Source organism: Mustelus asterias, chromosome 8 (genome assembly GCF_964213995.1).
Source record: "Mustelus asterias chromosome 8, sMusAst1.hap1.1, whole genome shotgun sequence".
NCBI lineage: Eukaryota > Metazoa > Chordata > Chondrichthyes > Carcharhiniformes > Triakidae > Mustelus > Mustelus asterias.
The window spans coordinates 9,770,285-9,797,150 of record NC_135808.1 but is presented as its reverse complement, the minus strand read 5'-3'; the positions used below and the strand labels follow the sequence as shown (position 1 = coordinate 9,797,150).

At 45.0% G+C, this 26,866-nt stretch overlaps 1 protein-coding gene across 1 annotated transcript in view; it reads right to left on the bottom strand.

Moving 5' to 3' along the window:
- Nucleotides 1-26,866, bottom strand: part of LOC144496840 (ras/Rap GTPase-activating protein SynGAP-like) — a 770,844-nt gene that overhangs the window by 190,693 nt on the left and 553,285 nt on the right. Inside the window, exon 5 of the mRNA XM_078217405.1 lies at nucleotides 25,835-25,929. Coding sequence (XP_078073531.1) covers nucleotides 25,835-25,929 — 95 coding nt within the window. The remainder of the gene's footprint in view (nucleotides 1-25,834; nucleotides 25,930-26,866) is intronic.

The window sequence follows — 26,866 nt, the reverse complement described above, 5'->3', positions numbered from 1 at the left end:
CACCCCCAGTCCTATCCCTGTAACTCCGTCCAGGGTCTTCTCCGGCAGGGCACACTACTTCACACCTGTCCCTTGACTAAACGTCTGATCACATATCCCAATGGACCAGGATTTTGTCAAAGCATTTTGGGATGTTTCTGCTGTGTTAAATGCAAGGCTGTTGTTGCAAACAGAGAGATGCACCCTGTCTTCTCCGAGAAGATGAGGGCTCAATCTCCTGCCTTTTACAACCCACATTGTCAATCAGGAAAACAGGGAAAGAATGCTGAAAAAAAATAAGACTTGGAAAGTTGTCTCCTACATTTGGCTAATTGCGAATCCTTGGGTCCGAGGCCCTCTGCACCCCACCCCTATCCAAAATATAGGCCTTACCTGATGCGCTGAGATGGAAGTACGAGATTCTGAGCCTGTTCCGCTGCCCTCTTGGCTGACCGCCCCCCCCCCCCCCCAACTCCCTCCCTCCCTAAATCTCACCTCACCCAAAACTCTGCCGCTCGTAACCGAACTGGCACCACATCCTCTCCACCCATCACCTGCTGTGCTGGCCAGGCCTACATTAGTGGCCCGCTCGGCGAAGCCTGAACCTGAAGGCCATCATCCTCATTTGATAATCGCTCAGGGCCTCTCCTCTTCCCAATCTCTTGTGGCATCATAGAATCATAGAACCCTACAGGGCAGAAAGAGGCCACTCAGCCCATCAAATCTCCACGGACCACAATCCCACCCACGCCCTATCCCCATAATCCTATTTACCCTAGCTAGTTCCCCTGACACTAAAGGTCAATTTACCATGGATCAACCTAACCGGCACATCTTGGGACTGTGGGAGGAAACCCAAGTGACCCAAGCTGGGAATTGAACCCGGGTCCCTGGTGCTGTGAGGCAGCAGTGCTAACCACTGTGCCACCGTGTCGCCCCATCCTCTAGCTCCACAAACACTTTGTGAAATCTGCACTGTTCTGAATTTGACATCTCGAGCAACCCGACTTTCATTGCTCCACCACTGCCTTCAGCTGCCAATTGAGGCTCTGAGTTCTCGAGTTCCCTCTCTACACTTTTCCATCTCGTTCCTTCACTTTCCTCTTTTTCAGGCACTCCTTAAAAAGCCATTCCATCGACCAGGCTTTTGGCAGACCCGCACATGTTTACAAATGGAATGGTATATTGCCTTGACTTCAAGATGGCGCCAGCGTGGTGACTTCTTGCGAGCTGTGCCCAGCACACCCTCTAATTTTATCTTTTACTCTCGATCTATGTTTTTAAAATTATTCTAACTCTTTAGGGGAATTTCACAGTAACTTCATTGCAATGTTAATGTAAGCCTTATTTGTGATTAATAAATAAATTTTAACTTTACTTTTTAAAACTCTGTAACCTTCCCTGCTGCCATCAGACTTTGAATGAACCTACCTTGCACTAACTTGATCTTTCTCTACACCCTAACTATGACTGTAACACTACATTCTGCACTCTCTCCTTTCCTTCTCTATGAATGGGATGCTTTGTATAGCGCGCAAGAAACAATACTTTTCACTGTATACTAATACATGTCACAATAATAAACCAAATCAAATCAAATATATCCAACCTGTCTCACAATAAATCCTTCTTTGCATTAGAAGTGGCAAAAAAAGAGACCATCCAGTTCCAGACTGTGAGTGCTCGGAAACTCTTACCTGAACCAATGTGTGCACAAATGTGATATTATACAGTGGAACAAAGTGAATTCAGAAATACACTGATCTAAGATTGCTTCACGTGGCAGGACTGTGTAGTACCTTGCCACATCTAGGGCGGCACGGTAGCACAGTGGTTAGCACTGCTGCTTCGCAGCTCCAGAGACCTGGGTTCGATTCCCGGCTTGGGTCACTGTCTGTGTGGAGTTTGCACATTCTCCTCTTGTCTGCGTGGGTTTCCTCCGGGTGCTCCGGTTTCCTCCCACAGTCCAAAGATGTGTGGGTTAGGTTGATTGGCCATGCTAAAAATTGCCCTTAGGTGTCCTGAGATGCGTAGGTTAGAGGGATTAGTAGGTAGATATGGGGGTAGGGCCTGGGTGGGTTTGTGTTCGGTGCAGACTCGATGGGCCGAATGGCCTCTTTCTGTACTGTAGGGTTTCTATGACTTCTATCTTACTACGCTGAAGGTGTCAAAATGTTGTTGAAGTGCCCGCAGAGATTTTCTTGGAGTGGCTGGCAGGCAAGGACTGGGTTGTAATGCCAACCCACTAGTGTTGAGCTACATCCAAAGGGCTCCATGCCGAGCATCTAAGCTAATCCCATTTGCCTGCAGTTGGTCCATATCCCTCTCAACCTTTAAAGAATTAAGCTCCAGGATATTGTCGTAAGCAAACCCAGGGAAGACAATTCACATGGGGTGTCATTTTTTAAAAAATCATTGCGTGTTCTGTTAAGACAAATCATTCAAACACTCTTATTTGCCAGTTATTGGAGATGGGACAAAGCAGCTGTTGATTGAGAGTCGAGAATAATCCAATCAGGTCGTGAGGAACTTTCAAATTGGGGTTGGAGGGTGGAGCTTTGTGATGATTGACATGACCGGTGACCAATGGAGGCCAGACAGGAGTGGTGGGTGGCAGGGAACCACAATACCAAGGCCTAAAAACTGGGAGCAATTTTAACCTAACCCCAGCAGTACATGGGAAAGGTCCATCCTGATTGTTAACTTGTGAGTTGTCAGACATGAGGGAGCAGGTTTCAGAAAGAAACCCTGTCATTTAGGCAGCGTCTATGGCAGTTGGCACAAGCTCAGACATTCCAAATGGATGGATGCTGGGGCAGTGCTACCATTGCAGAACTAGTGATCAGCAGCCCAGGTTATACACTGGGGATATCAGTTCAAATCCCAAAACCTGGAATTGGAAACTAGTCTCTGTAATGGTAATTGTCACAAAAACCCCATCTGGCTCACTAATATCCCTTTAGGGAAGGAAATCTGCCATCCTTACCTGGTCCGGCCTACATGTGACTCCAGAGCCACAGCAATGTGGTTAACTCTTAACTGCCCTCAGAAATGGCCTGTCAAACTCCTTGAGGTAAATTAACGATGGGTAACAAATGCTGGCGATATCCATGTCTCATGAAAGAACGACAGAATCCCTACATTACAGAAAGAGGCCATCTGGCTCATCGAGTCTTCATCGACTCTCTGAAAGAGCATCCCAACCAAACCCTCCTCTTCACCCTATCTCCATAACCCCATGCATTTACCATGGCCAATCCACCTAACCCTCACATCTTTGGGCTTAGGAGGAAACTGGAGCGTCCAGAGGAAACCCATGCAGACACAGGGAGAAAGTGCAAACTCCACACAGACAGTGACCCAAGGCCAGAATTGAATCTGGGTCCCTGGTGCTGTGAGGCAGCGGTGCAAACCACTGTGCCACCGTGCCGCCCAGTACTTTTTGAAGTGGAGCCATTCTTGCATTGTAGAAAACGCAGCATTTAATGTGCACACAGCAAGTTCTGCAAATATTTACGTGATAATGACCAGAGCATTTTATTACAGTGCTGTTGGTTGAGGTATAAATATTGGCCAGGACATCAGGAAGGGGATAACTCCCATTCTCTTCTTCAGAATAGTGTTGTGGGATCAAGAGAGCAGCGAGGACCTGGGTTTAATATTTCATCCAAAAGATGGTGCCTCTGACAGAGTAGCAGTCCCTCTGCATTACAGTCAGTAAAATGAACGTTTGGGATATTCATCTTCATGATGTGGAGATGCCGGCGTTGGACTGGGGTGAACACAGTAAGAAGTCTCACAACACCAGGTTAAAGTCCAACAGGTTTATTTGGGAGCAGTGCTCCGAAAGCTTATGGTATTTGCTACCAAATAAACCTGTTGGACTTTAACCTGGTGTTGTGAGACTTCTTACTATATTCATCTTCACACAGAGGAAGGGGAGGGGAGCAATGAAGCGGAGAGTCATTTCAGACACGGCTGTATGCCGCAGTTGGAGATAGAGGCAGGACACAAGAAAGGTGCTGCTGCTGAGCCAGCAACATGGCAGACAGAGGACTGCCCACTGTGTCACTGTGAGTGGCTGTAGAGCCAGGAGCGAATGACACTTCAGAGCCCTGGAGTGATAAAGACCATTGAGGACACACTTTGTGGAGCAGCACACCACTTAAGTCAAGGTTGTCCAGGAACAATACCACTCATAATGTCAGACAATGTTTTCCCAAAGCTGTTCTGTGTGTCTTGAGATGTCTAATTGCTCACAAGCATTCAGCAAAAACCTGGAGAGAACCAAAATGTACCAGCCAACTCAGACACTCATCCCAAAACAACTCACACTGCAGGCTGCGTCTTCGCAACTAGTCTTCGTTCCGCATAGTGTCTGTAACAGTGACACTGTCTATACTTCTGCTGGTGTTTGATGGGATAGTGGAGAGAAAGCTTTACTCTGTACCTAACCCCATGCTGTACCTGTCCTGGGAGTGTTTGATGGGGGGCAGTGTAGAGAGAGCTTTGCTCTGTATCTAACTCCGTGCTGTACCTGTCCTGGGAGTGTTTGATGGGGGGCAGTGTAGAGAGAGCTTTGCTCTGTATCTAACCGCGTGCCATACCTGTCCTGGGAGTGTTTGATGGGGGACAGTGTAGAGGGAGCTTTACTCTGTATTTAACCCCGTGCTGTATCTGTCCTGGGAGTGTTTGACGGGGAACGTGTAGAGGGAGCTTCACTCTGTATTTAACCCCATGCTGTACCTGTCCTGGGGGTGTTTGATGGGGACAATGTAGAGGGAGCTTCACTCTGTATTTAACCCCGTGCTGTGCTTGTCCTGGGAGTGTTTGATGAGGACATTGTAGAGGGAGCTTTACTCTGTATTTAACCCCGTGCTGTACCTGTCCTGGGAGTGTTTGATGGGGACAGTGTAGAGGGAGCTTTACTCTGTATTTAACCCCGTGCTGTACCTGTCCTGGGAGTGTTTGATGGGGACGGTGTAGAGGGAGCTTTACTCTGTATCTAACCCCATTCTGTACCTGTCCTGGGAGTGTTTGATGGGGACGGTGTAGAGGGAGCTTTACTCTATATCTAAACCTGGAATGATGGGATTTTCATTGTTACTTTAGCTTTGTATACCTGAAGCACATCAAAACAACAGAACAGATTTTATTTATATACCATCCTGAGTCTAATAAAGTGTTCAAGAGGCATTAGGAGCAGATAGTGGGTCAGACGACCAACAGCTTTGTCAAAGAGGTTGATTTTTAAGGAGAATCTTAAGTGAGTTAAGTGAGTTGGAGAGATGGAGAGGTCTTGGTGCCCAGACAGTTGAAGGGTGAGCCACCAAGTGTGGGGATACGCATGATGTCAAAATAGAGCAGTGCGGATATCTTGGAGCATCGAAAGGACATTACAGAGATTGGAAGGCCCGAGGCAATGGAAGAATTTGAGAATGGAACGAGAATTTAAAAACTGAGGCATTGTTTAACTGGGGGCCAGTGCAGGTCCGTGAGCACAGGTGGTGATGAATGGATGGGATTTGGTGCAGGTTAAGACCACCTCAAATTTACCAAGGGTGGAAACATGGGAGGCCAGCCAGGAGCATGTCAAAATAGTTTACTCAAGTTCACAAAGACACGGACAGGAGTTTTAGCAGCCGATGAACTGAGGCAGCTTGAGAGTTGGATGGAGCAGTGACGGAGTGGATATCTGTTTGGAAACACATCTTGAGGTCACTATTGACCCCAAGGTTTTGAATAGTCTGGGTTGGTGTCCCATAGTTACCAGGAAGCGGGGTGGTGTCAGTAGCTATGACTGTAACACGACATTCTGCACTCTCTCGTTTCCTTCCCTGTGAACGGTATGCTTTGTCTGTATAGCACGCAAGAAACAATACTTTTCATTCATTACTAACACATGTTGACAATAATAAATCAAATCAAATCAAAATCAATGGGCAGGATGTTCTGGTCCCACCCGCTCCAAGACTGAAATTTCCCTCCCATTCCCTTTCAGCGGTCCGTCAGATTTTCCGTCCCAGCCGCGACGATTTCCACGACAGGTGGGACTGGAAAGGTTATCCCAGAGGCTTTGGTCTTCCCAGTAAATAATTGGAGAAGATTTCTGCTCATCCAGTGCTGGATGTCAGGTAAGCAATCTGATAATTGAGCAACAAGTGGAGTCGTCGAGAGAGAGAGATGGGTGACGTCAGTGTAAATATGTGGGATTTGACATTGTTCTCAGGTTGTGGCAACAGGTTGGTGAGAAACAGACAGAGGCCTGGGACTGACCTCAGTGGACTCAAGGTGATGGTGTGGGAATGGGAGGAGAAGCCATGGCAGGTGATTCTCTGACTACGGTTAGATAGACAAGAACAGAACCTGCTGAGAGCTGTCCCACCCAGCTGGACAACACAGGAAAGGAATTGGGAGCAGGATCGTGCAGTCAAATGTCACAGATAGATTTCTAGATGCTACGAAGGCATGGAAGTGGGACTGTGGTATCGAGATGGAGGATTGGCCATGATCATATTGAATGGCGGAACAGGCTCGAGGGGCCGAATGGCCTACTCCTGCTCCTATTTTCTATATTTCAACCATGTGAAAGAAATGCAGGCACGTCGAGGAGGGGGAGAAGGGAAAGTTTACCTTTATGACAGATTATGTTTTGTCACTTTGATAAGAGCTGTTTTGCTACTGCGGCAGGGACAGAAGGCTGATTGGAGGGATTCAAACATGAGGCGCTGGGAAAAATGTGCACAGATTTCAGAGGCAATGACATGTTCAAGGACTTTGGAGAGGAAAGGGAGGTTGGAGATGGAGGATGGAAGTTTGCGAGGGTGGTGAGGGGTCAAAGGTTGACTTTTTTTGAGGAGGCGGCGGTAATGGCTGTTTTAAAGGGGAGAGGGACGGGTGAACAATATTGGCTGACTTCGGGAACAGGTGGGGACATTGGGTGGCGTGCAGATTACTTGGAACTGGAATAAGGGAGCAGGCTGTGGATCTCATGGATGAGCTCAGTGGGCAAGAGGGGAGACAGCAGAGAAACCGGAGAAAGACACAAGTTCAGGTAAATGAATAAATGGAAACTTGGCACCTTGGAGAGAATGGGGGGGGGGGGCAGAGACTAAAAGTCTGAAGAGCTGAACCACAATAAATTCACAATGAACAAGGAATATTTCAGGGTGCTTGGGCCTGAATTTTTCAGATGGCGGCGGCTCAAGTCCCTTCATCCAGGTTCGCCGCCATTTGACGCTCAGAAGAGTGTTGGGTAATTGGACAGACTGAGGTGGTCCCGAGGAGTCTGGTCTGTGAGGAGAGGGCACCCCCCCCCCCACCCCCCCCCCCCCCCCCCCCCCCCCCCCCCACCCCCCCCCCCCCCCCCCCCCCCGCCTCCAGTCAAAAGGGGGCTTCCGATGGAGATCAAGGATAGCAATTTTTATTTTCTGTTCCCCACCCTGAGACATCTGGTGCCTGCAGGATGGGAAAAGGCTTTAATCTGGGGAGGAGTAAGCTAGCCCACCGCCCAACCCTCTGGAGGCTCAGGCAGGAACTCATCTATGCAATTTTGCATGCACCCCGCCCCCCCCTCCCCGCCACATCCCCACCTGTGGCGGAGTATAACATTCAGCTCTTGGAGTTAAATGTTACAAGTTGCTCTGTCATCCATCAGTAGCTGAGAACTCCTGGAAACAGCTGGGCTTCACTCTCATGCCCACGTGGTGAAACCGATCAGGAACAGACTGGTCTTGGTGATTTGCCCTGCCGGGGCTCTCGGCTCAATTCTGGTTCTGCGGCAAAGTGCCCAATTAAAGCCGGCACAGGGCATGGGCGCGCGGGGAGGAAACAATGGGGTGGGGCTGCTGCCCCTGGTTACTGGCGAACGCAGGTGTGGGATGGCACAACAGCATTAGCGGGGATGGACTATTCTGCTCGCTGGATTGGGGGGCAGGGGATGGAGAGGAGGTAGGGAGCCAATTGAAGGAGGGAGGTTTTAAGTTTAAGTTTAATTATTGGTGTCACAAGTAGGCTTACATTAACACTGCAATGAGGTCACTGTGAAAATCCCCTGGTCGCCACACTCCGGCACCTGTTCGGGTACACTGAGGGAGAATCTAGCACGGCCAATGCACCCTAACCAGCACGTCTTTTGGAGTGTGGGAGGAAACCGGAGCACCCGGAGGAAATTCATCCAGACACGGGGAGAACATGCAAACTGGGTGATGGACTGAAAGAGAGCAGAGGATCAGAATGTGGGGGCTGGGTTGGTGGTGGTCGGGGGAGAGGGGTATCGGTAAAAGTCAGGGGTGGGCAATCTAACTGATGGAGGGACAGTGGATGGGAGGGTGTTGGTTGTTGAGGAGACAAGGAAGAGAAGGCAAGCAGTGCTGTGGTCCAAACAGAAAAGCCGAGGTGGATAATGAGTCCTGAAAGTCAAGCGGTGTGATTTAGACTGGTCCCTGCACAGAGAAACAGTCTCAAAATTGGACCAGAAGCCATTTTCCCCTGAGGCGCACTCCCAACTATTTAAGAACTAAAGTGTGCCTAAACAGTTTAATTAGGGATTGAGAGCTGACACTTGTTCCCGGGGGAGACAGCCTCCTCAAAGAAAAACCCCACGCCATGGATCCCAAAGATGATGATCAAACTGTAAATGAGAACAGCTTTCACAAACCTGTCTCCAGGGTTACAGGCAGCGATACTCAGGCAGGAATCAAAAGAGCTTTTTATAGCAAGATGGAGCTTTGGAAAACATCACCTCCAGCAACACATTAACACGCAGGGTGCAGCCCAGCTTTAGTTTGGGGGAACTGGGTACGGGGGGGGGTGGGGGTGGGGGCTAAGATTTCAGTTTGTGATTTCAGAATGCAGGCCTTGTGACAAGGATTGGAGTGGAGGGCGAGGGGAGCGTCAACACTTCAGTTACCGGTCACTGAAAGGGAGAAAAACCAGGAGAAATTTCCGGAATGCTGCACGAAGGAACATTAATGTAACGCTGTTTGCATAAGAAAGCTGCAGTTAGCTCAACTGTTCACTCATTTACCCCCAGTTCATAGAGTCAGGTAGCACATACTGCTAGATATTGGAGTGAACTTGGATAAGCCTGTAACACACAGTGTGTTATATAATATATACAGAGTGTTATACCCTGTAACACACAGTGTGTTATATAATATATACAGGAGTATTATACCCTGTAACACACAGTGTGCTATATAATATATACAGAGTGTTATACCCTGTAACACACAGTGTTATATAATATATACAGAGAGTTATACCCTGTAACACACAGTGTTATATAATATATACAGGAGAGTTATACCCTGTAACACACAGTGTTATATAATATATACAGGAGAGTTATACCCTGTAACACACAGCGGGTTATATAATATATACAGAGAGTTATACCCTGTAACACACAGTGTTATATAATAAATACAGGAGAGTTATACCCTGTAACACACAGTGTTATATAATATATACAGGAGAGTTATACCCTGTAACACACAGCGGGTTATATAATAGATACAGGAGTGTTATATCCTGTAACACACAGTGTTATATAATATATACAGGAGTGTTATACCTTGTAACACACAGTGTTATATAATAAATACAGGAGAGTTATACCCTGTAACACACAGTGTTATATAATATATACAGGAGAGTTATACCCTGTAACACACAGCGGGTTATATAATAGATACAGGAGTGTTATATCCTGTAACACACAGTGTTATATACTATATACAGGAGTGTTATACCCTGTAACACACAGTGTGTTACATAATATATACAGGAGAGTTATACCCTGTAACACACAGCGGGTTATATAATATATACAGGAGTGTTATATCCTGTAACACACAGTGTTATATAATATATACAGGAGAGTTATACCCTGTAACACACAGTGTGTTATATAATATATACAGGAGAGTTATACCCTGTAACACACAGCGGGTTATATAATATATACAGGAGTGTTATATCCTGTAACACACAGTGTGTTATATAATATATACAGGAGTGTAATACCCTGTGACACACAGTGTGCTATATAATATATACAGAGTGTTATACCCTGTAACACACAGTGTGTTATATAATATATACAGAGTGTTATACCCTGTAACACACAGTGTTATATAATATATACAGGAGAGTTATACCCTGTAACACACAGTGTGTTATATAATATATACAGGAGAGTTATACCCTGTAACACACAGTGTTATATAATATATACAGGAGATTTATACCCTGTAACACACAGCGGGTTATATAATAGATACAGGAGAGTTATACCCTGTAACACACAGCGGGGTATATAATATATACAGGAGTGTTATATCCTGTAACACACAGTGTTATATAATATATACAGGAGAGTTATACCCTGTAACACACAGTGTGTTATATAATATATACAGGAGAGTTATACCCTGTAACACACAGCGGGTTATATAATATATACAGGAGTGTTATATCCTGTAACACACAGTGTTATATAATATATACAGGAGTGTTATACCCTGTAACACACAGTGTGTTATATAATATATACAGGAGAGTTATACCCTGTAACACACAGTGTTATATAATATATACAGGAGTGTTATACCCTGTAACACACAGTGTGTTATATAATATATACAGGAGAGTTATACCCTGTAACACACAGTGTTATATAATATATACAGGAGTGTTATACCTTGTAACACACAGTGTTATATAATATATACAGGAGTGTTATACCTTGTAACACACAGTGTTATATAATATATACAGGAGTGTTATACCTTGTAACACACATTGTTATATAATATATACAGGAGTGTTATACCTTGTAACACACAGTGTTATATAATATATACAGGAGCGTTATACCCTGTAACACACAGTGTTATATAATATACACAGTAGAGTTATACCCTGTAACACACAGTGTTATATAATATATACAGGAGTGTTATACCCTGTAACACACAGTGTTATATAATATATACAGGAGTGTTATACCCTGTAACACACAGTGTTATATAATATATACAGGAGTGTTATACCCTGTAACACACAGCGGGTTATATAATATATACAGGAGAGTTATACCCTGTAACACACAGTGTTATATAATATATACAGGAGTGTTATACCCTGTAACACACAGCGGGTTATATAATATATACAGGAGAGTTATACCCTGTAACACACAGTGTCATATAATATATACAGGAGTGTTATACCCTGTAACACACAGCGGGTTATATAATATATACAGGAGAGTTATACCCTGTAACACACAGTGTTATATAATATATACAGGAGTGTTATACCTTGTAACACACAGTGTTATATAATATATACAGTAGAGTTATACCCTGTAACACACAGTGTGTTATATATAATATATACAGGAGTGTTATACCTTGTAACACACAGTGTTATATAATATATACAGGAGAGTTATACCCTGTAACACACAGTGTTATATAATATATACAGGGGTGTTATACCTTGTAACACACAGTGTTATATAATATATACAGGAGCGTTATACCCTGTAACACACAGTGTTATATAATATACACAGTAGAGTTATACCCTGTAACACACAGTGTTATATAATATATACAGGAGTGTTATACCTTGTAACACACAGTGTTATATAATATATACAGGAGAGTTATACCCTGTAACACACAGTGTTATATAATATATACAGGAGTGTTATACCTTGTAACACACAGTGTTATATAATATATACAGGAGCGTTATACCCTGTAACACACAGTGTTATATAATATACACAGTAGAGTTATACCCTGTAACACACAGTGTTATATAATATATACAGGAGTGTTATACCCTGTAACACACAGTGTTATATAATATATACAGGAGTGTTATACCTTGTAACACACAGTGTTATATAATATATACAGGAGTGTTATACCCTGTAACACACAGCGGGTTATATAATATATACAGGAGAGTTATACCCTGTAACACACAGTGTTATATAATATATACAGGAGTGTTATACCCTGTAACACACAGCGGGTTATATAATATATACAGGAGAGTTATACCCTGTAACACACAGTGTTATATAATATATACAGGAGTGTTATACCCTGTAACACACAGCGGGTTATATAATATATACAGGAGAGTTATACCCTGTAACACACAGTGTTATATAATATATACAGGAGTGTTATACCTTGTAACACACAGTGTTATATAATATATACAGTAGAGTTATACCCTGTAACACACAATGTTATATAATATATACAGGAGTGTTATACACCTGTAACACACAGTGTTATATAATATATACAGGAGTGTTATACACCTGTAACACACAATGTTATATAATATATACAGGAGTGTTATACACCTGTAACACACAGTGTTATATAATATATACAGGAGTGTTATACCCTGTAACACACAGTGTTATATAATATATACAGGAGTGTTATACACCTGTAACACACAGTGTGTTATATAATATATACAGGAGTGTTATACCCTGTAACACACAGTGTTATATAATATATACAGGAGTGTTATACACCTGTAACACACAGTGTGTTATATAATATATACAGTAGAGTTATACCCTGTAACACACAATGTTATATAATATATACAGAGTGTTATACACCTGTAACACACAGTGTGTTATATAATATATACAGGAGAGTTATACCCTGTAACACACAGTGTTATATAATATATACAGGAGTGTTATACCCTGTAACACACAGCGGGTTATATAATATATACAGGAGAGTTATACCCTGTAACACACAGTGTTATATAATATATACAGGAGTGTTATACCCTGTAACACACAGGGTGTTATATAATATATACAGGAGTGTTATACCCTGTAACACACAGTGTTATATAATATATACAGGAGTGTTATACCCTGTAACACACAGCGGGTTATATAATATATACAGGAGTGTTATACCCTGTAACACACAGTGTTATATAATATATACAGGAGTGTTATATCCTGTAACACACAGTGTTATATAATATATGCAGGAGTGTTATACCCTGTAATACACAGCGGGTTATATAATATATACAGAGTGTTATACCCTGTAACACACAGCGGGTTATATAATATATACAGGAGAGTTATACCCTGTAACACACAGTGTTATATAATATATACAGGAGTGTGATACCCTGTAACACACAGTGTTATATAATATATACAGGAGTGTTATACCCTGTAACACACAGGGTGTTATATAATATATACAGGAGTGTTATACCCTGTAACACACAGTGTTATATAATATATACAGGAGTGTTATACCCTGTAACACACAGCGGGTTATATAATATATACAGGAGTGTTATACCCTGTAACACACAGCGGGTTATATAATATATACAGGAGAGTTATACCCTGTAACACACAGTGTTATATAATATATACAGGAGTGTTATACCCTGTAACACACAGGGTGTTATATAATATATACAGGAGTGTTATACCCTGTAACACACAGTGTTATATAATATATACAGGAGTGTTATACCCTGTAACACACAGTGTGTTATATAATATATACAGGAGAGTTATACCCTGTAACACACAGTGTTATATAATATATACAGGAGTGTTATACCCTGTAACACACAGTGTGTTATATAATATATACAGGAGAGTTATACCCTGTAACACACAGCGGGTTATATAATATATACAGGAGAGTTATACCCTGTAACACACAGTGTTATATAATATATACAGGAGTGTTATACCCTGTAACACACAGGGTGTTATATAATATATACAGGAGTGTTATACCCTGTAACACACAGTGTTATATAATATATACAGGAGTGTTATACCCTGTAACACACAGTGTTATATAATATATACAGGAGTGTTATACCCTGTAACACACAGGGTGTTATATAATATATACAGGAGTGTTATACCCTGTAACACACAGTGTTATATAATATATACAGGAGTGTTATATCCTGTAACACACAGTGTTATATAATATATGCAGGAGTGTTATACCCTGTAATACACAGCGGGTTATATAATATATACAGAGTGTTATACCCTGTAACAGACAGGGTGTTATATAATATATACAGGAGTATTATACCCTGTAACACACAGCGGGTTATATAATATATACAGAGTGTTATATCGTGTAACACACAGTGTGTTATATAATATATACAGGAGAGTTATACCCTGTAACACACAGTGTTATATAATATATACAGGAGAGTTATACCCTGTAACACGCAGCGGGTTATATAATATATACAGGAGAGTTATACCCTGTTACACACAGTGTTATATAATATATACAAGAGTGTTATACCCTGTAACACACAGTGTTATATAATATATACAGGAGAGTTATACCCTGTAACACACAGCGGGTTATATAATATATACAGGAGAGTTATACCCTGTAACACACAGTGTTATATAATATATACAGGAGTGTTATACCCTGTAATACACAGTGTGTTATATAATATATACAGGAGTGTTATACCCTGTAACACACAGTGTTATATAATATATACAGAGTGTTATACCCTGTAACACACAGTGTGTTATATAATATATACAGGAGTGTTATACCCTGTAACACACAGTGTTATATAATATATACAAGAGTGTTATACCCTGTAACACACAGTGTTATATAATATATACAGGAGTGTTATACCCTGTAACACACAGTGTGTTATATAATATATACAGGAGTGTTATACCCTGTAACACACAGTGTTATATAATATATACAGAGTGTTATACCCTGTAACACACAGTGTGTTATATAATATATACAGGAATGTTATATCTTGTAACATTGCATTATATACATGAGAGTTATACCCTGTGATACAGTGTGTTACACAGGAGTGCATTTTGGTAGATCAAACCAGAGCAGGACTACTCAGTTAGTGGTAGGGCGTTGGGGAGAGTTATAAAACAAAGATCTAGGAGTACAGGTTCATAGCTCCTTGAAAGTGGAGTCACAGGTGGACAGAATGGTGAAGAAGGCATTCAGCATGTTTGGTTTCATTGGTCAGAACATTGAATATAGGAGTTGGGGCGTCTTGTTGAAGTTGCACAAGACATTGGTAAGGCCACACTTGGAATACCGTTCTGGTCACCCTATTATAGAAAGGACATTATTAAACTAGAAAGAGTGCAGACAAGATTTACTAGGATGCTACCAGGACTTGATGGTTTGAGTTATAAGGAGAGGCTGGATAGACTGGGACTTTTTTCTCTGGAGCATGGGAGACTGAGGGGTGATCTTATAGAGATCTGTAAAATAATGAGGGGCATAGATCAGCTAGATAGTCAATATCATTTCCCAAAGGTAGGGGAGTCTAAAACTAGAGGGCATAGATTTAAGGTGAGAGGGGTGAGATACTAAAGGGTCCAGAGGGGCAATTTTTTCACACAGAAGGTGGTGAGTGTCTGGAACAAGCTGTAGAGGCAGGTACAATTTTGTCTTTTAAAAAGCATTTAGACAGTTACATGGGTACGATGGCTATAGAGGGATATGGGCCAAATGCGGGCAATTGGAATTAGCTTAGGGGTTAAAAAAAAGGGTCAACATGGACAAGTTGGGCCGAAGGGCCTGTTTTCATGCTGTAAACCTCTATGACTGTAATATACAGTGCATTATATATTGTATTCCATTGTATCTCTAAGTGGCATCTCAGTAAGTTCTTTTCTCTTTGATGCTTTATGGAAAACCATGGACCTGCTGCTCCAATCCTCTATCCTTGGATTGCGTCTGAAATTTGGGAGGGGACACAAATGGGAAGGATTTGCTTGGCAGCTTCTGATGTACCTTGCTGAGTTACGGTTCCACGGTTACTCTGTCCAGAAGGCTGCCCGCTTACCTCCTGCACTGGCAGTCGCACAGGGAGGTGGACACACTGGAAAGTTGCCTGATTCCCTCGTCTCCCGCACTCTTGCAAAAGCTGCCTCAGCATGTAGCCGGCTGCCGGCCCTATGATACTTCCTCTCGGCAATGTGGTTGACCGGGTCGCACTCTCGCCACTGAATCAGAAGTTTGGGGCTTTTAGCTCCACTCCAGGGATCGAAGCCCATTATCCAGGTGGGCTGATGCTGCTGGGTGCCCTGCTGGTGTTAGACCATGGCTCTGTCTGCCCAATTCCGGTTATGTGAAAGGTGATTTTGTAATTCTGCAGTAGTGTGCTCTTTCAGAAGAGTTCAGGGTGTCTTGGCCCACATTTACACTTCAAGCAACATCACTGCAACAGATCACCCTGTGTGTCTTATAAGGAACAAAGAACAGTACAGCATAGGAACAGGCCCTTCAGCCCTCCAAGCCCGTGCTGATCATGATGCCCAAACTAAACTAAAAATCGCCTTCTGCCCTTACTTGGTCCGTATCCCTCTATTCCCTCCCTATTCATGTACCCATCCAGTACAGTGGTTGGCACTGCTGCTCACAGCACCAGGGACCCAGGTTCAATCCTGGCCTCGGGTCACTGTCTGTGTGGAGTTTGCACATTCTCCCCGTGTCCGCGTGGGTTTCCTCCGGGTGCTCCGGTTTCCTCCCATACTCCAAAGATGTGCAGGTTAGGTTAATTGGCCATGCTAAATTGACCCTAGTGTCTGGGGATTAGCAGGGTAACTATGTGGGGTTACAGAGATAGAGCCTGGGTGGAATTGTGGTCGTTGGAGACTCAATGGGCCGAATGGCCACTTTCTGAACTGTAGGGATTCTATGAAATCTCACTAATGTGCCTGCTTCCACTACCTCCTCTGGCAGCACGTTCCAGGCACCCAACACTCTCTGCGTTAAAACTTTCTCTCACACATCTTCGTTAAACTTTCTCCCTCTCACCTTGAACCAGTGCCCCCTTGTAATTGACACTTCCACCCTTGCGAAAAGCCTCTGACTATCCACCATGTCTATGCCTCTCATAATTTTGTCGACCTCTATCAAGTCTCTCCTCAGCCTCTGTCTTTCCAGTAAAAACAATCCCAGTTTATTCAACCTCTCCTCATTGCCAACACCCTCGAGACCAGGCAACATCCTGGTGAATCTTCTTTGCACTCTCTCCAAAGTTTCCATGTCCTTCTGGTAGTGTGGTGACCAGAACTACACGCAATACTCCAAATGCGGCCTAACCAAGGTTTTACATAGCTACAACATGGTTTCCCAACTCCTGTACTCAGTGCCCTGGCTGATGAAGGCAAGCATGCTATTTGCCTTCTTAATCACCTTGGCAACCTGTGTTGCCAATTTTAGGGAACTGTGGACCTGCACGCCCCGATCCCTCTGTATGTTAATGTCCCTAAGGGTTCTGCCATTTACAGTATAATTCACACCTAAATTTGATCCTCCAAAATGCATCACCTTGCATTTGTCCGGATTAAACTCCATCTGCCATTTCTGTGCCCAAGTCTCCAATCTATCTATATCCTGTTGTAACTTCTGACAATCCCCGGCACTATCAGCAACTCCACCAATCTTCGTGTCATTGCAAACTTACTAATCAGACCACCCACGTTTTCCTCCAGATCATTTATGTATATATATTACAAACAAACGAGGTCCCAGACTGATCCCTGCAGAACACCACTAGCTACAGATCACCATTCTGAAAAACACCCTCCACCGCTACTCTGTCTTCTATAACCAAGCCAGTTCTGTATCCATCTAGCCAGCCCACCCCGAATCCCATGTGATTCTAGTTTCTGTACCAGTCTGCCATGTGGGACCTTGTCAAATGTCTTACTGAAGTCCATATAAACTACATCCACAGCCCTTCCGTCATCTTTGTCACCTCTTTAAAACACTCAATCAAGTACATTGCTGTTTGCGGGATCCTGCTGTTCATCAACTGACCATTGCACTCCCCATTGGCTGTAAAGTGCCTGTGGATCTCCTCAGGCTGTGCAACGCTGAGTTAGGAGAGGTCTTCAATGACTTCCAATCTTCCAGCCAGGCGTGTGTCAAAGAACATTAATTACTGAAGATAACTGTCAGACATGGCAGAGGGGACGTGAGGGGAATTAATTTATGTAACACCAGTCTGGGCATCTGCAGCAGGTGGCAGAATGTTGAATAGTAACTTACTGAAGAAACGTCTGGTAAAACGTCTGGGTTTGAGCTAAAAGGTAACAAGCCTTCTGAAACAGAACAAGGCAAGTTCCCTTTAACTGGCTGAGTGACTGCCTCTTTAAGAACAAGACTGTCACAGTAAGTTGATCAGTAACAAGAACTGGCTTCAAACTAGTTAGACCAGGTAATTTACACCGCAGAGCAAAGAGATAGCCATATCCAAGCTCCCCCCGCCACCCCTACCTTTAGCCGTAGGGATCTGAAACGGGCAATGGCTGGCTGGGGAGTGAACCTTTGCAGCCTCAGGGAAGCACACCTCTCTCTGAGAAACCGCCCCAGGCTCATGTTCTCTGCCTTCCGTCTCGGTCATGAGTAGTCACGTCCCAGCACTGACACCACCTTCCCTTCCACTTCCTGGTCTCTCAGCTTCTTGTATTCCTCAGGGAGCTGGTGCCGACCCTAATTTCACTGTGTTGAGCTAAAGCTGACATCACCCCAGTGCTAGTCACCTGTTCTGAGCCTCCCCACCTCCCCTCGGCCCTCCCCATCCCTCCTGGCCCCTCCCCATCCCTCCTGGCCCCTCCCCATCCGTCCTGGCCCTTCCCCATCCCCCAGTCCCTCCCCATTTCCCTGGCCTCTGTCCATTGCTCATGTGCAGGGGTGTATCTGACGGTGCGTGGGTGAGAGTGTGTATGCAAGTGAGTGTATATTTGGGTGAGTTAATGTGTGTGGGTGAGTGAATGTGTGCGGGCGATTGTATGCGTGCAGGCAAGTGTATGCGTGCGGGTTAGTATGTGTGGATGGGGATCAGTGAGTGTGTGTTTGTGGGTCAATATTTGTGCGGGTCAGTGTGTGGGTTAGTGTGTGTGTGTCAATAGGTCTGTGTGTGTGCGCGTGTGTGTGTGTGTATGGATCAATATGTGTGCATGAGTGTGTGTATGCATGTATGTGCATATGGGCCGTGCATGTTGTAATCTGCATGCATGTGCATGGAATCAGTGTGTGTGAGAGTCAGTGTCTGTGGATTAGTAAGTGTACTTGCATGTTTAGATAGATCATAGAAACCCTACAGTGCAGAAAGAGGCCATTTGGCCCATCGAGTCTGCACTGACCACAATCCCACCCAGGCCCTAACCCATATCCCTATGTATTTACCCACTAATCCCTCTAACCTACACATCTCAGGACACTAAGGGGCAATTTTAGCATAGCCAATCAACCTAACCCGCACATCTTTGGACTGTGGGAGGAAACCGGAGCACCCGGAGGAAACCCACGCAGACATGAGGAGAACGTGCAAACTCCACACAGACAGTGACCCAAGCCGGGAATCGAACCCAGGTCCCTGGAGCTGTGAAACAGCAGTGCTAACCACTGTGCTACCATGCCGACATTCAAGTTTGCAGCCTTTCAGCAAGAGCTGGGGTTGGAGATTTGTGTGTGTGTGTGTGTGCTTGTGGGTCAGTGTGTGTTTGTGTGGGTCAATGTGTGCATGTGGGTCAGTGTGTGTTTGTGTGGGTCAATGTGTGCATGTGGGTCAGTGTGTGTGTGTGTGTGTGTGGGTCAGTGTGTGCGTGTGGGTCAGTGTGTGTGCATGTGGGTCAGTGTGTGTGCTTGTGGGTCAGTGTGTGTTTGTGTGGGTCAATGTGTGCATGTGGGTCAGTGTGTGTGTGTGTGTGTGTGTGGGTCAGTGTGTGCGTGTGGGTCAGTGTGTGTGCATGTGAGTCAGTGTGTGTGTGTGGGTCAGTGTGTGTGAGGTGAGGGGCAGGTATGGTTGCTGATGTGCTGGCTGTGGGTGTGGTAGGGAAAGGTTGCTGTGGTTGCCATTAGCGATCAGTCATTTTGTGCTATTTGTGCAGAGTAAATTGGCTGCCTGTGATGCCTGTATCGGACGCTGACCATGGACCTGTTTTCCACGGAAAAAGATGCTAATACATGGGAATAGCCATTGACATTTCCCTTCTGGCCTCTGGTGTTGCTGCTTTGTGTAGCTGAACTGCCAAAGAGGACTTAAACCTTGGAGACCTCAGGAACTTTAATGGCACCCACCTCTGTCTTAAAGGGAATTGGTGCAGAAGGCACAGTCCCTTTAAGGAGGTTGCCACGGAGTGGGTGGACCCTCGAGAATGTACTGGCAGTCAGTGTGCAGTTCGGGTGCTTTGGCCAGCAGCTGCGGGGCTCTCGCGCTGGACTGACCAGCTTTTCCCCAGCCACCAATTCAAACAGGAAAAATTAATTTCAAACATCAGATATCGCAATCCCTTTAAAGGGAGGTGAACTATGCCCTCTTATCTCTCCATTTCAAATGAACATAAAGTGAATTGCTTTGCAATTCCAGCTTTTTATGACAAGTGCCTTGCACAGCTATCTGCAGTCCACTGTGTGAGTGCATCAGAAGGTCCTTGATCTCACCTCAGCCCCAAAAGTATTGCACGGAATTTACAATCTACACGCCTTCCAGATGATGGTACATTTTGGGCCCAATAGAATAGGTGAAGGGGTTGAAAACAGCACACTGCCCCCCGCCCACCCCTTCAACATCACAATGTAACCTCTTCACTGGTGAGAGAATGGTAAGGTGCAGGGAACTGGTGGAGAAAGAGAAATGGGGAGGAAAAAAAAAGAGGGGCAAGTAAGGAAGAGGGATGGAGAGAGAAATGAGGGTGCAGAGATAGGCAGAAGAAAATATGAGTCAGAAATGAGAGGGGGTGATATGATGAGTGAGTTCGGACAAAAGGATTGAGAGGCAGACAGCAGAGAGGAAGTAAGAAGGCAAGAGTGAAGGTAGGAGAGTGCGGGAGAAGGAAAAGGACGGAGGGAGAGAGAGACACACACAGAAAAAGCGGGGGAAATAGAAAGAGATGAGCAGAGGGAGAAACGTGGTGGAGAGGAGGGAGAGACGGAAAGAGAGAGGGAGAAACAGAAAGAAGAGAGACAGAAAAGAAGGCGGGGAGAGGGAGGTAGAAAGAGAAATGGAGAGGGAACTGAGCACAAGAAGAAGATGAAGTAGGCGGAGAGAATGGGAGAGGAATGAGTCGTGGGGAGAGAGGGGGAGTAAAGTGAGAGGGGGAGAGGGGAGAGAGGAGAGAAGAGAGGGAGGAGTGAGGGGAGAGAGAGGGAGAGGAGTGAGAGAGGAGGGAGAGGAGAGAGTGGGAGTGAGAGAGATGGAAAGGGAGAGGGATAGAAAAGCTAAAAAAAGGATAGAAGAGATGGATAAAGTGGATAGGTGAGAGGGTAAATTTACTGGTGCTCTGCTGTGACCTGTTGTAGAGAACAGAAACACGATTCATATTGTGAGTGTATGAACGGAATGGTGTTTATGGAAATGCAGAATGACCTGCAGACAATGAGAGAGCACAGAGAGGCGTGTAACAGGCATCTCATCACTATGTAAATAACCCCACTTAGTGCCAGAGCCTCATAATCATGCAAATGCACTCTCTGGTCTCTCAGTCCTACCTTCAGTGCTCCTGATGAGGGGGGAAATTAACTATCTGACAGCATTGATAAAATCAAGATACAATACGTGTGCAGGTGTATCTGTAAAAGACATGAATTAAATTCCAACCCCCCACACCTAACCTGTTGAACTTTTGCTCATAAGACAATCCCTCCCTCATCCCAGTGAACCTCTTCTGAACTGCCACCAATTAAATAATATCTTTAAATATTGGGAAGTCAATGCGGTTACACTGAGGCTTCATTTGAAGCAATTTTTAAAAACACCATCTGGACCTTTTGGCTAAGATGGAGCTCAGATCAAGCACTGGAGGGGGTGGAATGCCTGCTCCTATCAGCTTGGATCTTGTTGATCAAGCCCAAGACACGATATGGAGGTCTTGTCATCTGTAATGTCTCTCTTGTAGGGACTTTGATTGGACCAATTTGGTTTTTGACTGGATATAACTAAAAAAAAAATCTTTAAATAATGGGAGGGATTCTCAAAAGAATTCTGCGTGTCGAATTCACGTAAAAACTGGAGTAAATCCTTCTGTTTTTTTCAGCGGGAATTTCAAAATGAATCTCCCACACTCTGTGAGCTGCAGAGTGCTCCAGTGTGAATCCTGCTGAAATTCAGTGGGTGGGGCCTATTCTCGGGGGAGAGGCCGGCAGCAGAGCGCATTCGCCGATCTGCCAGCGCTGAGATTGGCCCATGCGCAGTAGCCCCACACTGCCGGCCGGCCCCGCGACCCCCCACATTACATCCTCTCCGAAACCCCCCATGGCCCATCGCTGGCCCCCTGAACGTGTCCAAGTCAGCCTCGATCCCGCCTCCCCCCGCGCCCCCCCACCCCCAGCCCGCCTCGACGTCCCCCCCCCTGGCAGCGCTGATTCCCTGATCCCACCCCAATTCCCCCCCCCCACAGCCCCGTCCGCACCCCCTGCAGTCTCCAACCCCACCCCCATCCCGCAGCCCCCCTTCCCACCCCCACTCTCCGATGCCCATTGGCAGTGCCAAGATGCCCCCTGGGCATTGCCACTTTGCTCCTTGTGCAATGCCAGGGGGCTCAGGCTGGCACTGCCAAGGTTGCAATGCCTAGGGGACACCCCCCGACACCTGACCCTCTGGGGGCCTGGATGCACCCCCCCCCTTCACTCCAGCGGGATTGGGCTGCCATCTCCCTGCAAATGGAGAGTTATAGTAATCTCCACTTCTTCAGGGGGCATAAGATTTCAGTCCTGGGCCCGTTAATGATATTTAAAATGTATGGTCATGTTGATTTCATTCACTTTCGCAGCTCCATGCCGGTTTCTGCGTGGAGTTGACGATGCTGGAAATCTGGCTGCCTGAGATGCGCGGAGGCCATGTCGCCCAGCGGGGAGCCCGCGAAACAGCCTCCACTCGAGACTCCCGGCCCACTGCACTACAAAAGCAATGCAGTGGACCGGGAGAATCGCCCCCAATATCTTTCCTTAAATAAGGGGATCAAAACTGCTCCCAATGCTCCAGATGTGGTCTCACCAGTATCTTGTACAATTGCAGCAAGACTTCCCTCCTCTTATACTCCAACCCCCTTGAAATAAGGACCGACATTCCATTAGCCTTCCAGATTACCTGCTGCATCTGTGTGCTAGCTTTCTGTGTTTCGTGCACAAGTACCTCCAAGTCCCTGAGTGTTATAGTTTTCTGCAGTTTTTCTCCATTTCAATTTGTTCTTTGATTCTCCCTTCTAAAATGAACAACTTCATATTTTCCCGCATTATACTCCATTTGTCAACATTTTGCCCACTTAATTAACCTACCACTATCTCTTGGTAAACTGTTTGCATCGCTCTCGCAACTTTCCACCTATTTTTTGCAAATGTGGCTGCAGTACATTCGCTTCCTTCCTCCAAGTCATTAATATATATTGTAAACAGTTGCAGTCCCAGCACTGATCCCTATGGAATCTCACTGGTTAACCCCTTATCGCTGTTTCCTGCCCACTAGCCAATTCTCTATCCATGTCAATATACTCCCTCCAACACGATGGTCTCTTAGCTAATGACTTAACCTTTGTGAGCTCCTTTGTCGAATATCTTCCGGAAGTTCAAACACAACACATCTGGTTCCCTTTATCCACTCTGGTTGAGACTTCCTTGAAAAACTCAAATAAATTAGTCAGACATGATTTTCCTTGCATGAAGCCATGCTGACTCCGCCTGGTTAGATTATGACTTTACAAATATGTTGCTGTTACTTCCTTAGTAATTGATTCGAACATTTTTCCAACAGTAGATGTTAGGCTAATCAGCCTACAGTTACCCGCTTTTTGCCTCCCTCCCTTTTTGAATAGGACTGTCACATTGGCACATTTACTCTTTATCTAACTGTGCTGTACCTGCCCTGTGAGTATTTCATAGAATCATAGAATCCCTACAGCGCAGAAGAAGGCCATTCGGCCCATCGAGTAACCCGGTACCTGTCCTCAGAGTGTTTGATGGGGACAGTGTAGAGGGAACTTTATTCTATATCTAACCCCGTGCTGTACCTGTCCTGGGAGTGTTTGTTGGGAGACTGTACAGGGAGATTTACTCTGTATACAACCCCATGCTGTATCTGTCCTGGGAGTGTTTGATGGGACAGTGTAGAGGGAGCTTTACTCTGTATCTAACCCGTGCTGTACCTGTCCTCGGAGTGTTTGATGGGGACAGTGTAGAGGGAGATTTACTCTGTTCTAACCCCGTGCTGTATCTGTCCTGGAAGTGTTTGATGGGGACAGTGTAGAGGGAGCTTCACTCTGTATCTAATCTGTGCTGTACCTGTCCTGGGAGTGTTTGATGGGGACAGTGTAGAGGGAGCTTTACTCTGTGTCTAACCCCGTGCTGTACCAGTCCTGGGAGTGTTTGATGGGGACAGTATCGAGGGAGCTTTACTCTGTATTTAACCCTGTGCTGTACCAGTCCTGGGAGTGTTTGATGGGGACAGTGTCGAGGGAGCTTTACTCTGTATTTAACCCCGTGCTGTACCTGTCCTGGGAGTGTTTGATAGGACAGTGCCGAGGGAGCTTTACTCTGTATCTAACCCTGTGCTATTCCTGTCCTGGGAGTTTTTGACAGGGACAGTGTAGAGGGAGCTTTTATCTGTAATTGAAACCATGTTGTGCATGCCCATTTGGCTGTGGACGACGTCAGATATGCTCGCACGGTGCCCCAGATCACTATTCCAAATGCTAGCTCAACATCTTTGCGTGGAACTCATACCAAAAAATTCACAATTTTAACAAATTGATTGGTATAAATAGATCATTTACCTGAAGTCAAAGCTTGAGGGAACCCAATCTCGAGCTTCTTTCAAAGTGGCTTAGCAATGGTGAAAGCTATTCCCAAATCTTCAGCAGATGAAGGGAGAAACCCTCCTCCCCCTCATTTCCTATTGATAGATTCCCTGGAAATTCTGCAAACCGCACATACTTTTCCTGGTGATGGAGTCCACTTGACATTAGCAATCAGTCTCGTGGCTCAGTCAGGGTGCTTACCTCTGTGTCTCTCTCTCTCTCAGTCTCAGTAACATGAAGCAGGCCAAGGTCGTGGTTTGAATGGAAGGATTTAAGTAGAGCTCGCTTCTGCTCCGCAACAATAGAATACAGCATTGGAATCGTTTGATTGGAACAAAAGGATTAAAAAAAAATACTAATAAACAGAAACCTATAAAAGTAAGCTGCTGTTATAAAATGGCGTTGCACACCGATGGAGGTTAAAGGTCATTTAGTCAAAGCCTTCTTTAAAAACATCTAATCCTTGGATTTCCAGAGCCGAGTGCGATAAAGATTGTGTGAGCCACGGGAACATATTTCCATTATATAAATAATTATACATGCACGTACACAGTGTGACGTTAGTGACAATTGAACACTTCATCGTTGTTGCCAGGGAAACTTGTAGAAATTCTTTTTTGATGCATTTCAGGGAAAGCTCGATAAGCACAAGAGAAAGACACAGCATGTTACACTGACAGGTTGCGGTGAAGTCGGGGTGGCAGGAGGCTTGTGTGGAGCATGAACACAGCAGGGGCCAGTAGGGCCAAACAACATGTTTCTGTGCAATACATTCAATATAATCCTACACAATCAAAGCCAGCAAGTTCCCAATGCTTTTCATCAACCGATAAGTAACCCCCCCTCTCCCCTGCCCTTCACCTGAGATCGGAGGCACGCAACACAGTGGGAGTGGGGTCACTGCTGCCCAACACAAATGCCTCATGGTTTTAACCACATAGATTGAGTCCAGTTCTGCACTGTGTTACTTACTGTTGGCCGGAAGGGCGCAGATGTCACAGCATCCATGCTCAGCTGCTTCCCTCCAGGTATGCTCTTTCTGCGGGAAGACCGACCAGGGTGATACTCTGAAAGACACAAGGTGAAAGGAAAGGCTTCAGTGCTTGTGCGGGGTAGGGTCATTTAGGTGGAGGGGGGGCGGGGGGTGAGGGCCTCACTTTAGAGGTTTGAGCACATAATCAGAATTACTCTGTTGGAGGTGTCACCTTTTTGGAAGAGGCAAATAGAGGCCCCCCCAAACCTCTCAGTTAGAAGGCCCCATGTAGCACTATTTCAAAGCAATTGTGACCAATATGTATCCCTTGATCAACATCAGAAAAACAGACAATCTTGCCAAGGTCCCTTCACTTCTGTTTGTGGGAGCTTGCTGTGCATAAATTAGCCACTGCAAATCCTGCATTACGGTAGTTTCTTTCTTACATACATAAGCTATGGATGATCCAATCACCTTCATCTCCCAGTACTTTGGCTGAGTGTTCAATGCAACAATGTAGCAGAAGCTTCACTCAAAGGAATAAGAAGAGTTTATTTAAGAACATAAAAAATGAGAGCAAGAGTAGGCCATTCGGCCCCTCAAGTCTGCTTCACCATTCAACACATTCATGGCTCATCATCGGCCTTAACTCTACATCCCTGTCCATTCTCCAAGGTTCTTACATTCTCAAAAATCTGGTGATCCCAGTCTTGAATGTATTCAACGATGGAACATTCACAAGGGGAGAGAGTTCCAAAGATTCACAACACTATGAGTGAGGAAACATCTCCTCCTCTCAGTCCTTAATGATCAACGCCCTTATCCTGAGATTGTGCCCGTGTTTCAAATTCCCTGGCCAAGGAAGAAAAAGTCTTCCCGCATTGAACCTGTCAAGCTCCTTCAGAACCTAGCATCTCACGCCTGTTCCACCGTTTTAAAAAAGTGTTTTACTCCATCCTTGAAGTTCCAAAGCCAATGCTCAGAATGGACTGGGCAAACCCAAATCCATTCCTTGCTTGCTCCAAAAACCA